Here is a 13,726-nt window from a genome sequence, read left to right as displayed (position 1 = left end):
ATTTTGGAAGTGATGTCCTGGGGACAACCAATCACATACTGTCACATGACTTTGCCAGTATGTTAAGTGGATGTCACTTTGGGACTGCATCAGTTAAATTCAAACATAAAGCTCTACTGGGAACTTTCCACAGCATTTAAAGGGTGTGTGACACCTGTGTCACCATGGGTCCTTATAGGACATTGAAAAGCACTCAGAGACCAAGTATTAGACTCTGGCTTAAAGAAATGACTGTTTGTTTGCCTTTGGAATTACATATACACTGAAAGATAAACAAGATGTGTTTCACAGTATATGGGGCCCTTTTATTAGGTATCTGAAGCTCCAGGACTCATCCTCAATGCTGAACACACCTGGGGAAACATAATTTCAGCCTCTGCAATACCATCCACTTAATTCTGATGCATTTAAAACAACTATGTTTTTCAGTAACCCATTTTGATGTGTAGTACCCCCAATGTGTTTTTTAGATGCGTGGGTGCACGTGCGTATGTATGTGCATATATATACATATTTTCATTTGTGTGTGTGTGAGCATATGTGTGTGTGTATGCATATACGCACATATATACTTACTATTACTATTGTATTATAATTTGCTATTCTCTTATTTTTTTATTTTTGCAGGCTCTGTTTCATGTGTATGCATTTGTATTTATGTAGATAGAAAAAAAATATCTTTTATTTATTTATTTTTCTTCTTAGTAGAGGTATATGTTTGTGTACAGGAACATGTGGGTATGAGTGCATGTATGTAGATATGTATGCAGGTGCGTTTGTATCTGTATGTGTCTACATATATATGAGCGTGTGCATGTGTGTATGGGCATGTATGTGTATATGTGTATGCATCTATATCTATCTATCTATATATATATATATATATATATATATATATATATATACTGATATTTTTTGTTTTATTCTATTTTTTTATTTATTCATCTTTTTTTTCTTTTTTCTTTACCATCTCTTTGTTGGTATAATTTTTTTTAAAAAACTCAATAAAATGAATGGCAAAAAATAGAAATCTACACTTAAAAGTTTTCAAAATTTAAAGGTGCAGTATGGCCCAGCAATGATTTATTGTGATATATACAGCTAAGATATTACATTAATAAGAAAATAAGCCAAGAAAATCTGGAAAAATTCAGATATGGCTTTAGCATATTAAGAAACATCTCAGCATACAGATCGGAACCAGGCAAGATTTAAGTGGGGTTAGCACATCATATAAGAAAAATGGGAAAATGAGGGCAACTTTGTTATGTCAACAGAGGAGTGGGAAAACCTAAATGATAAGCAATGGAAGTCTACTAACTCATTGTCCTAGAGAAAGTTTATTTGGAAAAACCTTGTTAGATTCTTTAAAACACCAGCATTAAAGAATACAGACAGACAGACAGCTTGTTGGAGAGGCTGTGGGACAAAGACAGCAAATCCTTATCATGTCTTTGGGGATTGCACAGAGATTAAAATATATTGGAAGTCAATCCGAGACAGCATGGAAAAGTTTTACAAATTAAGATTGAGTTCTGTTTTAATGTTTTGTATTTGAGAATGATACCACCTCAACTACAGGGCTTTTGGTAGTCAGTAAAGAGGCAATTACAAAAAAGTGGTCAAAGACCACCTGGGCTGACAGACTAGTACAGTGTGATGCATGACACTTTTGTAATGGAAAAATTAACATTTACTCTGAGACTCAAAAGTGATGTATTTGAAAAATGTTGGAAAGGATGGACTGAGTTTATAAATTCACAGATCAGATTTTAGGTAATAAGCCGAAACTATATTGTAACCTCTCTGGTCCACTGTGTGTACACAAATACCACTTTTATTTTTGTAATATGTCTGTTTTTCTTTTGTTTTCCATTTTCTGTTACTTAAGAGAAAGTATATTGTTAAATGCTGTACACCACCTTTGACTTGAATAAAAATAAAATAAAACATAAAGCAAAACAAAAAACCACACCCACCATTTTATAGTAGTGACACCAAATGGTGAAAAGGATGGAAGTAAGTCTCATTGTCGAAAATACTGAAGCTTTTCAACTTCATCAGCTTATACTGTTTGAAGGATAGAAGCATGGTAAATTGAAAATGCTGAGATGTGTTTACAGATTTGTGAAGCGCACTGATACAATTTACATCGATCCATGTAACCAGCACATCTCTTGTCGGCTATGCCCATCACATGTTCTGAAATGTGAATACTACAAGAATATGTATAATTCTTTGTATGGAGCAGCATGTCTCATGAATCACAGATCGTGTCCTACCAAAATGTAATGAATGATAATTGAAAAGATTGTAACAGCTTTTGGATGATTGTGGACATACCGATCCTTATTTACAGACAAAGCTTATCTATAGTCGACAGTTTTTATTAGATGTGAGAAACCGCTGCAGCAATCACCAACTGAGACCAGCTGGTCCAGCTGAGCAAGCTCATTTTCCTTTCAAAGGGGGCCTGCACGAGACCACGGCTCGCCTAGAGACACGCTTAAGAGGAAGTCTCACAAATGCTGCAACAGGTCACAAAAGAGGGGTGGTGAGTATGACACAAGTCTGCTGTTTTACTGATGAAGATAGTGCTGTTGAAATGTCAGCCTGGTCTCACAAAAATATGTGAAATGACCACTATCTCAACACCCCGTTACAAGGTGACAGCATGTAATGTGTGGAATTAAGTGCTGCCACCACCCCAGATTAAAAAGCAGTATACATGCATTAGAAATATAATTTAACTATACATAAATTATTTCAAGTATACTTGTGCTTTTTATAGCTAATTTAAAATACATTTAAAATAAGCTTCTTAAAATTGTACTTGACATGAAATGTTATCAAGGTCAAATACTGTATACTAAAAATAAGTACACTAATGCTGCAATACTTACAGTGGTCTTTCATTGTTCAACCCTATTTCCAAAAAAGTTGGGACCATGTGTGAAACTTATATAAAAACAGAATGCAATGATTTGTAAATCTTTTTGACCTATATTCAATCAAATGCAGTACATAGGCAAGATATTTTATTTCCAAGCCAATAAAGTTTATTGTTTTTTGTAAGTATACACACATTCTGATTTTGATGCCTGCAACAGGTTCCAAAACAGTTGGGACAGGGGCTTGTTTACCACTGTGTGTTATTACCTTTTCCTTTAACAACAGTAAGTAAGTGTCAGGGAACTGAGGATGCTAATTGTTAAAGTACTCAAAGTGATTTTTTTTCCCATTCTTGCTTGTTTTGAAGCTTCAGATGCTCAACAGTCCAGGGTCACTGTTGTCAGAATTTGCGCTTCACAGTGCACCATACACATTCAGTGGGAGTCAGGTCTGGACTACAGGCAGGTCAGTCTAGTAGATGCACTCCTTTACTACGAAGCCACGCTGTTGGAACACGTGCAGAATGTGTCTTATTGTCTCACTGGAATAAGCAGGGACATCCCTGAGAAAGACATCACCTGGATGGCTTCATATGTTGCTCCAAAATCTGTATGGACCTTTCAGCATTCTTGGTTTCCTCACAGATGTGCAAGTTACCCATGATGCCATGGGCACTAACAGCCCCCCACACCATCACAGATGCTGGCTTCGAACTTTGAGCTGCTTAAGATCAAAATGGTCCTTTTCCTTTCTAGACTGGAGGACATGATGTCCATAATTTCCAAAAGCAATTTGAAATCTGGACTCATCAGACAACAGCACACTTTTCCACTTTGTGTCAGTCCATCTCAGATGAACTAGGGTCCAGAGAAGTTGGCCATGTTTCTGGATGTTGTTGATATTTGGCTTTCACTTTGCATGGTAGAATCTGAGCTGGAGTTTGTAGATGCAGTGATGAACTGTGTTTACGGACAATGGTTTTCCGAAGTGTTCCTGACCCCATGCAAGAAATATCCTTCATACAGTCATGTCCATTTCAAATGCAGAGCAGTCTGAGGGGTTAAAGGTCACAAGCATTTAATATTGGCTTTTGGCATTGCCCCTTTTCTGCAGAGATTACTCTGTTTTACTATAATTTTTTTCCCTGATATAGGGTTTTTTACAGACGAGTTTTTCCATAGTCGATGTGAGGGTCTAAGGACAGAGGGATTTCGTATGCTGGAAAGCCCTCTAAGGCAAATTGTGATTTGTGATAATGAGCTTTATAGATAAAATTGAAAACTGAAATTTAATCTTTTAATATTATGGATTTTAGATGTTTAAAACCCCAACATTTGTTGGAGTTGTGTGTCAAGAAATGCTGTTCTTAAACAGTTGGACTGTTTGCCCACCCCTTAACATGAAAAAACTTGTTGGTGAACAGCTGAACTTTTCAAGGTTGTTCCTTCATACCAAATCATGATTATTAAATCTGTTACCAGCTAATCTCTTAACCTGTGGAATGTTCTGAACAGATGTTTGTTGAGAATTCCACAGCTTTCCAGTCTTTAGTTGCTCCCATCTAAACTTTTTTGGAGTGTGTTACAACCATCAAATTCAAAATTAATGTATATTTGCAAAAACCAATGAAGTTCATTAGTTTGAACATTAAATAACTTGCCAATCTATTGTATTCAACTAAATGAAGGTTGAACAATATTTCCAAATCTTTGTACTGTTTTTATTTACATTTTAAACAGCATCCCCATTTTTTTGGAAGTGGAGTTGTTCAAAAAAAAAAAAAAACAGGCAAAGGAGGAAATAAAGGTCTATCTCTAATATTAACAGTTTTTAAATGAAGTTCAGTTTTCTCTGCAGGTAAAATTTGAAATCAATTTTATATTTAATGCTAGTGACAGTTAAGCCAATCTTACAGCAGTACTGGAGCTGAAACTTTCCTCAGGCCTGTTTGTTTGGTGCACAGAGCTGCGGGGCCTCAGGCTGTGTTTACTGCTGACAATATTTATGTGGCATGATAAGTATATTGGGTTCCTAAGTGGTTTGAAAAAGGCTGCCAGTCTGACAGCCCTTTTGTGTTGTGTTTGTCTGTCAATTAGAGTGTCAATTTAGTAAATGTGTTTGGGCACCATCTTGCTGCCGGCAAAGAACAGAGGTGTGTCTCATACCTACAGGAGGTTTTTCTGCCAAAATCCCTTTCACAACATTCCTGCTCAGTAAAACACCATCACACAGAGAGACTGGTATCTATCTGGGACTGGGACATCTATCAGTCAAGCCACACACATACATTCTGTTTAATCACACAGGAAGCTCAGCTCTCAGCTGTGTCTGCTGTAGTCTGTCAATGTAGCAGACTTGTGTCTTTGGTAGAGATATAATCCAAGGCATAACATGAAATAAACTGTTTTGACTGAATTCATGGTGAGATTCCCAGACAATACACCAGCTAGTGATATGGACTAAGTTTGAAATGCAAGCAAAATGACAGCATAGCAAGAGGGAACTTACAAACTTATTTTATCATTTTTGCCATTCCTTTTTTTCCTGTAGCTGTGCTATTGTATGCAGCAAACCTAGTTTGTTTGCTGCTCTGATGCTCCGAGTTAAAAGTTGGTGTAGCTACTTTTGAACTAGACATTGGTATTATGACCTCTTCTACTGCTGTCCACTGTAACTGACTCTTCCGCTGACTGCAGTGTCAGCAGTCCGAAAGGAGAAGCTGAACCCCACTATCAGGTAAAAATTATGTTAAATACATACAAATAAATGACACGACTCACTAAACCAATGGTAAATGGCCTGCGGTTAAATAGTGCTTCTCAAGTCATTTGACCATTTAAAGTACTTTTAGACATCATGTTACACTCACTGAGGCTACCATAGATGGTGCCACGTGGTACTTCGTAACAACTACTAAACTGTGAAGTGCCTACATCCTCTGATTTAGAAAGAGCTATCCCGGTGCAAAGGGAATAGAAAGGCAAAAGCTATTTGTGCTATATAGTCTAGATGGAAAAATAGGTCCACATGCATAGGGTGGATTTTTTTTTTCGCCAAGTCAGTTCATGTTGCACTGAGTCCTGGTACATGATTCATTTGGTTTAATAACTTGAGTTGAGAACTAGAAGTTTTGCAGCTTTCCAAAAATACAGCAGCTGCTGTCTGGTACATAATCTATATGATTATTACCAATAGAGAAATACATATTCTAACCAAAAATTACTAAAAATTTTGTCACCTGTTTTTTTCTTAATCTTTGAAGTGTCTATTTTAAGATTCTGCCAGGTCCCAAGGTGACATAATGTCCCATGGGGTTTATTTTTCACCCTTTATTACACCTTTCCCAAACCCGATCCTGAAAAAGAAAAAAAATGAAAATGGCATAACCTTTGAAATTAACAGCATACAAAGACAAATGAACACATTTTTCCATACAATTCTGACCTGAGGAATTCAATAAAATTATTATTTTTAGAATTCAAATACATCTTGACTCTACATAGGGACAAATGAAGCAAAAAAACACGCGTCTATATTTTCCTTATATATTGATAACCTAAGGCCCACTGTTGTAAAATTGTGAAAAAGCTGCATATGCACTCACACAATGAAAGAGCTCCAGCCCTCTAGGGGCGCTGAGCTCGGGTAAAGTTGGAAAGATATTGACACATTTGATCTCAGGGGATCAATAACGCAAGTATGATTGAAGGGAGACCTCTAGTGGTTGTAGTGAATTTCATGACTGTACAATAAATAACTGAAGATAATCGGTATTATTTCCAATAATAATTCCTAGAGCACAATTTATTTTTTTAAGTAAAAGTCATGACACTGCACTGCACAGCAGTGACATTATTGAATTACCTAAAAATCCCCTGTATACATACAAAGGCACATTTCCCTAACTAAGTACTGTAGCATAATCACTTGTAGACCATTGATGTGTGAGGTAAATTTGGTGCTAATACACCATATAAAAATTTAGTTGTTGAATATTTTCGCTCTATGGTGTTGCACTTTATAGACGACCATCATCTACTAAGCACTCGCCTGACAGCCTGCTGCTCATTAAGACCAATGTAAATAGTTCAGCTTGGAGGACAGCTATTTTAGATGAAAATGAGGGTGTATCTTGTTTTCAGTCCAACTGTGTTTCCCTTTGCATTTGTTTTCGTATATGTAGCGCGTTTCTCTATATGTAACTCATTCCAAAAGTACAGCAGCTGCTGTCTGGTACATAATCTATATGATTATTACCAATAGAGAAATACATATTCTAACCAAAAATTACTAAAAATGTTGTCACCTGTTTTTTTCTTAATCTTTGAAGCATCTATTTTAGGATTCTGCCAGTTCCTAAGGTGAAATAATGTCCCATGGGGTTTATTTTTCACCCTTTATTAAAGAAAGAAAAAAGACTGAATTTAAACAAAAACTACATATTCCAGCACCTCAGACATTAAATTGTATTACTATATCGTCATCATCATCATTTCACTAAAGAGAACATCAAAGTCTCTCTGCTGAGGCCATTGCAGGCACTCCCATTGCCTTCGTCCCCATGAGTGCAGACCAGTTAGCGGGAAGGCCATTGTGGTGCAGGGACCTTTCGGCCCATCTTCCATCCTGTCTGCACTATCCCCCTCTTTTCCTCCTTCTCTGGCCCTCTGGAGCCCATGAGGCGTGCCCTGTTAGATCCGCATGTGCAGGCGTGGCTGCTGGTGGACTCTGAGTCTTCATGCTGTCTGTGTTAAACATGCGTAGCTCCTGTGGAGGTAAGAGGGAAGGCAGAAGGGGTTCGGGGGTATCTAGATGGCACTCCTCTGCCATTGCGGGGTAACTGTCAGCACATCCAGAGGTCATGAGCTTCCCATGGTTGAAGCGGCCCCCTGCTGCCTTCCACAGGTGCCACACCTACACCTATTCTACTATGACCTCAGCTCAGATGAGACAGCCCGCCTAATTTAAGCATATTATTAAGTGTAGGAAAAGAAACAAACTAGGATTCCCTCAGTAGCAGCGAGCGAGGAGGGAAGAGCCCAGCATCAAATCACTGTCTGATGGGCAGAATGGGGAAATGTGGCATATGGAAGACCGCTGGTCTTCACCGACTGGTGTTGCTTGGGGACCTGAGTCTTTCTGATTGAGGCTCAGCCTGTGGATGGTGTGATGACAGTAACAGCCCCCATCGTGCAGGGGTCCAGTGTTCTCAGTACGGGGTTGTTTGGGAATGCAACCCAAAGCGGGTGATAAACTCCATCTAAAGGCTAAATACCGGCACAAGGCCAATAGTTGACAAGTACCTTAAGTTGAAAAGAAGTTCAAAGAGAGAGTTCAAGAGGACATGAAACTTGGTGGGTTGGGGATGGTCGCTTTGTGTGGGAGGATCCCCTTTTTTGGGACCTTTCCACGGTGTTGGCCTTACCCTCTGAATGCAACTGTCGACTGGAGTGTTCTGTCCTCAGTGCACTCCAACCGCATTCCGTCACCAGGGCAGAGTGTTGGGTGTGTAAAAGGCACCAGGGTTGAGCGGTGATGTTGGCAACCCACCCGACCCATCTTGAAACACAGATCAAAAGTTTGCTTGATCTTCATTTTCAGTATGAATACAGAGCGTGAAAGTGGGGCCTCACGATCCCTCTGACTTTAGAGGTATTAAGCAGGAGGTGTCAGAAAAGTTACCACAGGTATAACTAGCTTGTGGCGGCTGAGGGTTCATTGTGGCGTAACTTTTTGATTCTTCAGTGTCGGGTCTTCCCATCATTTTGAAGCAGAATTCACCAAGCAATGGATGTTCAACAATGAATAGGGAACGTGAGCTGTGTTTAGACTGTCATGAGACAGATTAGTTTTACCCTACAGACGATGCGTTGTTGCAATAGTAATCCTGCTCAGTACGAGAGGAACACTATTGTGCTGCCGATCTTCGGTTGGCCTTGGATAACAGGCCTTGGTCAGTCACCTGATCAGCAGTGTGACGGATCTTTGTGATCTGCCGTTCGTGACAAGGCTGAGGTGCAGAGGGATGATGGTTGCCCCTCTCCTATCTTGCATTGCATGTTTGTGGAGAACCTGATGCCTAATCACTTGCAGACAACCTGACAACAGTGCACGAGTGACGTCGGCATCAGCTGATCGGGTGCGGGGGTTTAAAGCGACACATCGCCACAGCTACAGGGGGCCGCTGCTGCTTTTCATGCTTTGTTTTACCGCTGCTGCTTTTCTTGCTGTTTTGTCTCACCGCTGCTTGTCTTACCGCTGCTTTGCTTGCAGCTTTGCTTTGTTTTGTTTTATCGCTGCTGCTTTGTCCTTTTTTTAGATGCTGCTTTTGGTGCTATGCTTTCTGTTTTTGCCTTCCCTGTTTTTCTTTGCTTCTGCACCAAGGTTTTAATCACCATTTATTCACCAATTTTAATGTAGTGATTGAATAGTGGGGTTAGATCCCTCCCCACATTTGTTTATTTCTTTTGTTTTTGTTCTCATTAATTACTTATTTAGTTTCTCTGCCTGTTTGCCTAGTTTGTTATCTAATTTCTTTGGTTTTGATATTTTGGTTGGGCAGAGGGTTTTTCTTTCAGTATTTGTCTTTATTTCTTTCATTTGTGGTTGGTAGTTTGTATTTGTTAGTTTCTGATTTGTATATAAGTTTTGGATATTTCTGTTCGTTGAATTTTGTTGTGACGCCACTAATTTTCTTTTGTTTTCCCTTTAGTTGCTGAGGTCCGGTGGTGGTGGTGGTGACCTGGTGGCGGGGTTCCCCCCTCCCTTCTCGTGTGCTGTGCTCCCCAGGGTTCTGGGTTTCCTCACAGAGTGTGTGCTGTGTGTGACTGTCACGTGTGTTTGGGTGTTTATATTTTTGGTTGGGGATTCTCCGTATCAGTCAGTAGCCCACGCACCCCGATAAGCCTCAGCTTTAATTTAGTTCCCCCCGTTGATTTGTCCCTGTGTGAATGGTGTTTTTAGTGTTTTAAATCGATTGTTAAAATAAAGAATGCTTGTTTGAACGGAACCGTGTCTACTCTGCCTTGAGTAAAACGAACTGCGTGCCTTAAAGGTGAAATTGGTTTAAAACTAATTCCTGGGGCGAAACTCCCCAGGTGGCGTTGTTGGCAACAATATAGTTGAAGTGTACAATCTGACCAAAAACTCTGATACTCTCACACCCGTCTCTCGCCACAAACAGAAATGAGTTACATATAGAGAAACACGCTACATATACGAAAACAAATGCAAAGGGAAACACAGTTGGACTGAAAACGAGATACACCCTCATTTTCATCTAAAATAGCTGTCCTCCAAGCTGAACTATTTACATCGGTCTTAATGAGCAGCAGGCTGTCAGGCGAGTGCTTAGTAGATGATGGTCGTCTATAAAGTGCAACACCATAGAGCGAAAATATTCAACTAAATTTTTATATGGTGTATTAGCACCAAATTTACCTCACACATCAATGGTCTACAAGTGATTATGCTACAGTACTTAGTTAGGGAAATGTGCCTTTGTATGTATACAGGGGATTTTTAGGTAATTCAATAATGTCACTGCTGTGCAGTGCAGTGTCATGACTTTTACTTAAAAAAATAAATTGTGCTCTAGGAATTATTATTGGAAATAATACCGATTATCTTCAGTTATTTATTGTACAGTCTTGAAATTCACTACAACCACTAGAGGTCTCCCTTCAATCATACTTGTGTTATTGATCCCCTGAGATCAAATGTGTCAATATCTTTCCAACTTTACCCGAGCTCAGCGCCCCTAGAGGGCTGGAGCTCTTTCATTGTGTGAGTGCATATGCAGCTTTTTCACAATTTTACAACAGTGGGCCTTAGGTTATCAATATATAAGGAAAATATAGACGCGTGTTTTTTTGCTTCATTTGTCCCTATGTAGAGTCAAGATGTATTTGAATTCTAAAAATAATAATTTTATTGAATTCCTCAGGTCAGAATTGTATGGAAAAATGTGTTCATTTGTCTTTGTATGCTGTTAATTTCAAAGGTTTTGCCATTTTCATTTTTTTTCTTTTTCAGGATCGGGTTCGGGAAAGGTGTAATAAAGGGTGAAAAATAAACCCCATGGGACATTATGTCACCTTGGGACCTGGCAGAATCTTAAAATAGACACTTCAAAGATTAAGAAAAAAACAGGTGACAAAATTTTTAGTAATTTTTGGTTAGAATATGTATTTCTCTATTGGTAATAATCATATAGATTATGTACCAGACAGCAGCTGCTGTATTTTTGGAAAGCTGCAAAACTTCTAGTTCTCAACTCAAGTTATTAAACCAAATGAATCATGTACCAGGACTCAGTGCAACATGAACTGACTTGACCCAAGTGGTTTGAATAGAACTCAAACAAGCCTGCATGAATGAGTCTAGATGAGTCTCTAACGTATTGTCTACCACATATGGTACAGATCTCATGGAAGGGCAATGCAAGTCCCAGTTCCAGCAAGCATGGAAGTACAGGAACTCAACTAACCGAGAAACAAAAGTGTCTTTTGTGCATTCCTGTTTGCTTTTCCACCAACTCTGAAGAAACAAGATGATAAGCATGTCAGAAACGGCATTTTAGACACAATTTTCACCCTCAAAAAAATAGAACATTCAGCCATTGAATTTACTGTGGAACAACTGTGATAGATGCATGAAGAAAGAGCTGGTAAAATCCCAGTGCACCTCCATCCAAAGTAATATCCATAAAATGAATTCATTTTCAATAATCAGTACATTTTGGATCATGTCAACAAATATGACATTTTGGTGGCATATTTATTTCTCACTGAGACCATTTCTTTCCACACACACACATACTGGCTGCCTTTTGCTCCGTGATTGTCTGCACACACACTTTGTTTTAAACTGACTAGCCAAGAAGCAGACTAATCAAACTTGTTTTTAATATCAATGAAATAACAAGTAGGCCTGCTGTCTGTCCGTCCTCCTAATTCTGGTACTGTACTGGTTGTCCCTGTGGTGGGAACAGGTCACAACTCTCGTTAGAACTCAATCCATTACCAACACGTGGGACACTGTTGCACACTAACTAAACTGAGTTGACCTAAATAGTTAAAACTGAGGTAAAACAGTGTTACATGAACATAACAACCTCCTTCAGTTGGCAAGGTCAGGGAGGTGAGGACAGGCTGAGAGAGGGCATGAGTACACATGTGTGGCATGTGTAGAACATTAGTGAGAGTGCAGTCAGGTCTTACCCTCTAAGACAGTGAGCTTGGCGCTGGTATTGATCTCTCCCACACTGTTGGTGGCTGTGCATTCATAGATGGCTTCATCACGGTGGGTCCTGAGAGGCTGGATACGCAGCACGGATCCCGAGCTGTCATCAAACTCAATCACCTGGCCAGAAAACAGCAGAGGAGGGTTAAAGTAATCACCTGTGACATTTTCATTCAAATTATGTCTGTTTTGCTTATCTCTGTTGCAGACCCATATAACATTATAGTGTTTCACCTAGGAGACAGCTTTCTCATGTGCCCAAAGAACAAAGACATTTCAAGGAAGTTCTACAGATAAATATTTGGAAAATATATATTTCATAGTTGGTCCAAAACAATTTTTCTGTTTTAACACAGCCCTCCTTTGAGTGAGGTCCACCAAAATTAAAACAAATAAGTCATTCTCTTTTGCTCTTCCTGGCTCTTGTCATTTGCTTGTATCCGTTTAGAGTACTGCACAGCTACAGTGGTAATCAGTGATTACAAAGGATGTCCTGATCTGATCTCAAACATTGGAGCAGGGCCGATCAAGGCATTTTTTTTACTGATCAGGAATATTTAGCTTATAGAGCATCCAATCCTTCATTAACTTCCATGAACTCTTCTACTCTATCTCCTCTCCTCCTCTGTCTCTTACTCTGCTGAACTCCAATGTGTGTAAGAGCAAAAGCTACTCCCCCGCTTAACAACACAGCATAAACACAAAACGCAGTATGAGACTGTTCATTTAACTTATTTATTGAAGTTATGAGCACTCATTTCATTTCAGCTCAGTTTGAAAGTTTCATATTTTTCCTTCAGCTATAGCGCACAGTGTTTCTCAGTCCTACTCCAAGGAGAGACAGACAAGGTGTAGAGCTTTAACAACCTCACTTACCAAGCCACTGCAAGTATGCTACAACTAAAGCAATGTAAGCAAGAAGCCAACATGGCTTATGTATTAATGAAGTGTAATCGTGAATAGACAATAATAAACAATTCCAAGTCCAACAAGATTAAAGTGAGGGTTTGTCATTGTACACTTTATTTTGTAAAATATATAAAGAATAACAACAATAAGAAGAATTAAAGCGGCAAGCAGCAAAGAATGGGCCCTCGCACCCCCCTGTATGTCGGGGTACTGGTGGGACTCCAGCTAATGCGCTTGCTTATTTCTGTGGAAGTCGGACAATACACACAAAGAGTTTGGACCCTGGAGTGAGCTACTTCACAGGGTGTAGTACCTCCAGTGGCCACTAGGTGGCGGCGGAGGAGAGACAAATTCCTTGTCGTCTTTGTGTACATCATTTGTTGACCAAACCATGTAAATATCATGTAAATCCAATGGTAATTGCCTCTCAAGGCTTACTTCCTGTTGCCAGTAGGTGGCGCTATCATGACTAGTAAATATTTTCATGCTGATGTATACAGGGCGGGACCCTAATGTAACCAATGAGGTTTCAGGCAGATCGGACAATGTACATCAAAGTTACAACAATGTCCTGTCTTCTTGCAAAACATCAAAATTGTACACCAGATAACAGGATAACCTTAAAAGTTTTGTGCGGATAATTGATAACTTTCAATCGATAGGTCTTACGGTCATACAGACA

At 39.2% G+C, this 13,726-nt stretch overlaps 1 protein-coding gene across 7 annotated transcripts in view; it reads right to left on the bottom strand.

Moving 5' to 3' along the window:
- ptprfa (protein tyrosine phosphatase receptor type Fa) overlaps positions 1-13,726 on the bottom strand; it is a 301,290-nt gene that overhangs the window by 153,558 nt on the left and 134,006 nt on the right. For all 7 annotated transcript variants that reach the window (XM_088077354.1, XM_088077355.1, XM_088077356.1 and 4 more), the window contains exon 5: positions 12,114-12,255. In XM_088077354.1, the coding sequence (XP_087933480.1) occupies positions 12,114-12,255 (142 nt within the window). The remainder of the gene's footprint in view (positions 1-12,113; positions 12,256-13,726) is intronic.

This window comes from Plectropomus leopardus, chromosome 5 (genome assembly GCF_026936395.1).
Source record: "Plectropomus leopardus strain MGB_pleo_1.0 chromosome 5, ASM2693639v1, whole genome shotgun sequence".
Taxonomy (NCBI): domain Eukaryota; kingdom Metazoa; phylum Chordata; class Actinopteri; order Perciformes; family Serranidae; genus Plectropomus; species Plectropomus leopardus.
The sequence above is the reverse complement of the archived record's forward strand: the minus strand, read 5'-3'. Positions and strand labels throughout refer to the sequence as shown.